The sequence below is a fragment of the Drosophila subobscura genome, chromosome O, assembly GCF_008121235.1.
Source record: "Drosophila subobscura isolate 14011-0131.10 chromosome O, UCBerk_Dsub_1.0, whole genome shotgun sequence".
NCBI classification, from domain to species: domain Eukaryota; kingdom Metazoa; phylum Arthropoda; class Insecta; order Diptera; family Drosophilidae; genus Drosophila; species Drosophila subobscura.
Window position 1 is genome coordinate 14,912,366 of NC_048533.1, and position 4,631 is coordinate 14,916,996.

At 48.6% G+C, this 4,631-nt stretch overlaps 1 protein-coding gene across 1 annotated transcript; it reads right to left on the reverse strand.

Moving 5' to 3' along the window:
- Positions 1 to 2,612: 2,612 nt before the first annotated feature.
- On the reverse strand, positions 2,613 to 3,189 carry LOC117899004. Its single transcript, XM_034808751.1, is given in 2 exon segments — positions 2,613 to 3,078; positions 3,080 to 3,189. Coding segments are annotated over 2 exon segments (576 nt in total).
- Between the last annotated feature and the right edge of the window lie 1,442 nt (positions 3,190 to 4,631).

Genomic DNA, 4,631 nt, shown 5'->3' on the forward strand with positions numbered 1-4,631 from the left:
TCCAGACTCGCACTCCGCCGCTACCATCCACAGCCCACGGGTCCGACTCCAGCTGCAGCTTTGCCCGCCTCCTGCCTGCGGCTTGGCTAACAGACTCGTTGGTTTGCGCTGGCAGGCGAATTCGGTTGGGGGTTCGGGTTCGGGGTTGGTTTCATGGAGGCTGCCTCGACTGGTCCGGGCTTAACACAAACAATGGCGTTGACTGCACACACACACACACACACACACACACACACACACACACACGGACACACACAGTCTGCTTCGTGGGCGTTTCTTAATGCACTGGCGACCCCAAAAAAGTAGACTACACTTTTTGATACGTTATGCATATCCCCCCCTTCCGCCCCTCGGCAGACGGCACACTGCCGACAGCTTAGCAGCGGGCTTTCCATCATTCAACTTCAGCGTGAAAGCGTTGCCAATCAAGGAAATTGCGTGCTCACATGTTAAACGGTGGACAGGAGGACAGGCTGGACAGGCAGGACAGGAGGACAGCAGAAAAGCAAAAACAGGAACCGGATAAACGGCGAAAGTAAAACAGCAAAGTGGATAAAACGTTTTTCGGCCATTTACTATCGACTTTAATTAATATTTACCTTTCAGCTAGCTTCCGTCTCAATCTAGTGCCCCTCCCCCGTTCCACCGCCAGCTATTAGCCGGGGCAAACAGTTTTAACAGCTTTTTGGGGAATATATTTTTGGACTTTGAGTCCATCAGAAACTTGACGCGAGCTCAAGTCAAACGTTGGGCAAATAAACAAAATATAAATATGCCAAAGCAGTGGCAAGTTTTTCGCTTCATTTTTAATAATTTTGACCGAAGCGCAAAAGAAACAGAAAACGAAAAAACAACTCAAACAAAATGTGAAGAGCCAGAGCCAGAGCCAGAGACGTAGCCAGAGTCAGAATGAAGCCAAGAAGCAGAACAAGAGCCAAAAACCTAGCAAAAATCCACACCAGGAAGTGCTCAACACAGGCAATGCCAACAGCAACGAGCGGCGGCAAAAACAACGGCAACATGAGTCGAAATTGTAGTTGTACAAACACGTCAGCTTTTAAATTACTTGGCCTAAAGGTAAATTGAGCGGAAGTTAAAATGTTGGAAAAACAGCACGAAAAAAAAAACGAAACGAAAACCAAAACCAAAACAGAGGCAGAAGCAGAAGCAGAGGAGGCAAAGGCGGAGGCGGAGGCAGAGTCAGAGCTGGTGTTGGTATTGGCGGTGAATCGTGGGTGGCGTAACGGAATACAACCCAGACCGAGCCAGAGCACGTTAAGTGAGGGGTAAAAAGGGAAGTAGAGTGGTGTCCATAACAACAACACCAAGGCCCGCACACAGAGTCGAAGGAGGAGCCAGAGCCAGAGCCAGAGTCGTAGCCGGACCTGCAGAGGCGGCGGCACACGGCAAATTTGCCGGGAGTAAACGCAAGAATAATAACAACCGAAAGCAAGTTTTTCGGCTCAAGTTGTTGTTGTTGTTGCTTGCTGGTAGCTGCTGCTGTTGTTGCTGCTGCTGCTATGAAATTCAGTGGCATACAAAACGTAATTTCAACTAAACGAACCGACAAACAGAAACAAACAAACAGCAACAGAAACAGCAACGAAATATTATTTTAGCTGGCTTGCATCCTTCCTGAAGCCTTGCGGCTGGCAGGAGCTGCCCCTGCCACAGCCCCGTGTCCGTGTCCTTGCATTCACATGCGAGCGGGATAAGTTGGCGAAATTGTGCAATAATAAAATATTTGCAATGTACTCGAAGCGCGGCCGCCAAGTCGAGGCTGTAGCTGTAGCTGTGGCTGTGGCAGTGGCAACTCTAACGACAGCGGCAACGCTGGCAACTGCATTTTCATAAAGTGCAGCTCATAATAAACCTGCGGGTGGCTGGCTGGGGCACATCGGTGTGTGTGTATGCCACGGGGCAACGCAGAAAAAAAGAAGAAGGGGAAAACAAATAAATGCATGGAGGCAGCAGCAGCAGCAGCAGCCGGAGGCAGCGGCGGCAACAAGCCGAAACCCGAACAAACAACAATGGTAAGACGAAAAAAGGAACTGAACACAGAGCACAGAACACAGAGCATGGCGAAACAAAACAAAACAAACCCAAAAGCATGAGGAAACAAAAACAAAAACAGAAACAAAAATATAATAAAGCCCGCGAAAATATTTGCAGCGGGCATTGAGAAATGTTGCGCAATAAAAATTGCATTTTTATGCTGATGTTTGAATTTCGCATGCAAATGAAAAACGAACACCGAAAAATAACGGCCAGGACACACGTACATACAGCCCCAAAAGGTGGCAGGAACTCGAACGCTGGCTACCCGATAACACGATGCCCAGCAATGGGCAAAGTTTTGCAAGTTCAAGGGAGTGAGCCTCAATATCTCTGTGGGTGTGGTTTTAGCCATTAAAGCGAAATCTTATTGAGTTGCATTTATGCTTGAGTTTGCGACCAAATGTACTGCATGTAATATGCCCCCCGCTACCCTCGGCTCTAACGCGGAGACAACCCAGCAGCAACCAGCAACAAAATGGTGTGGAAAAAAGCGGCTACCAACCAGGCCAGGAATCTGTGGGCCGGAAGTGCCATTGCTGCTGCTCCCGTTCCTGTCACTGGCAGCGCCTGCTTCGCGGCTTAGCTGAGACTTTGCGCCCACGCTCCACGTGTTTATGACTTTGAATTGCAACTTCATCCGCCGGGTGGGCCACTAACGTTGCAGCTACACAGCTCTAGTCATAGTCATAGTCATAGTCATAGTCATAGCTGTTGCTGCTGCCTTGTGCCTTGTGCCGTTTGCCGTTTGCTGTCGAGTGCAATGATGGCAGCGCATAGCGCGCATTGTGACGCGAAATGGCGTCGAGCTGAATAATCCAACATGGCGTTTTGCCGCCGCCGCCGTTGCCGTCGCCGCCGCCAAGGGGCTCAGTATTTGTGTGTCTGTGTTGTGTTGTCTGTTTCCGGCAGCCGGATAAAAAACTTGGCGTTAAAGTGTTAATATTTTGAGTTTTGAGAGCGTCGCTTCGTACTCCGCACTGGCAGGACATGCAAATGCTGTACAACAACTGAGTGGTGGTGGGGGGAGTGTGGCACGAACGACAGCTTCGACGCTGTTTCCCCTCGACGCTGACACTTGTTCAATTCAAATAGCACGCCAGAGCCCCAGACATTGATGTCCTGGCACGGCATTTCGCCGGTGAGCTGCCGGCAGGCTCCAGCCGAACAGCTGCAAACTCGATGGCGTGCCAGAGCGCGCCGCATTTATGTTATCTTTAATTTTTCATGACGAAATTGGCCGTGGGAGTGCAGTTTGCGATTGCAAAGACTACAAGCATGTTTACGTGGAGGCGACTCCACACACACCCCCCGCAGGGAGCTGTCATTACGGGCCACCCCCAAAACCAGGCTGCCAAAACTAGTTAATATTTTTGTACTTTAATAATGCAAACAGGCAAACAGGCAAGCAACAATATTGATCAATTAATTAGTCTGTGAAATTGAAACATCTTTTGGGTTAACTTTGCGCCAATTGAACTGCGGATGGATATGCAGGCCGGGCCGATTATTGCATTTCGCGTGGCAATTATAATTATGTATATCCACAGCGGGTTAAGCTGCCACGAGGCGAAAGGATAAGCTGCATGCATATCAACTTATCAACAAGCAATTAGCTAAGAATTTATACCTTTAAATTGCATAAAGCAAGTGCAAATGCGGCTTAAAAGTTTACTTAACTTGGCATAGACTTACAGCGGATTTCCCACAGACTTTTAGCAGATTTTCCAGCACATAAAATGGCATTAGTTTTACTTGTGCTCATTGGCATTTCGATATGGCAATTAATTTTGGCTACGCTCTGCGGTTAAGTCTCTGATAGAGCGGTGTAATTTTCCGTTTTACTTAAAAATTAATTATCAGCCAAGTGAAACTCTGCTGCCCGGACTGGCCTGCTCATGTCACATTTGCCATACGCACTGTGTGCATAGCGCATAACTGCAGGCCAGTCAAGCAATCAACCCGGCAACCCGCCAGTCAGCCAACCGGCAAACCGACAAACCAATCCCAGAGTCCAGGCAGCGGTCAACAACTTGCCAGACAGCCAGACGAGCAGCAGGAGAAATTGTCAGGCCAGGCCAGCATTTAAAACCAGTTGCCATCAATTTAAGCGGACATATGCTTAACTTTGCTTGCGGTGATTTTTCAACTTGGCCAACAGCACTACCTGCAACTCTCCGCTCTGCACTCTCCGCTCTGCACACTCTGTCCACTCATTCACTCACTCACTCACTCACTCTCTCTTCGCTCTTCGCTCTTTTCAGGCGAGTCTGTCTGGAGTGCTTTGCACATTGACAGCGTTAATTAACTTTTAATTTAATTTCGCGTAAATGAGTTTTTACTGTCAGCGCGCGTTGCTTTATTTAAGCTGACAAAAAGCGTAATTTGCAATGCAAGGAGTTTGGATTGGTCGAAGCTAAAGGATTGTCGTGTAGAGGGGGGTGTGGAGGGGAAGGGGGTGCAGCAGCGGTGGTTGCTTTTAAGCGCGGTTTACAAATGTGGCTGGCAATGTCGCCAGCGCCAGTGTCAATTTATGCCGCCAAAGTGAAAATCCAAACTGAAAGATTTATGCAGCC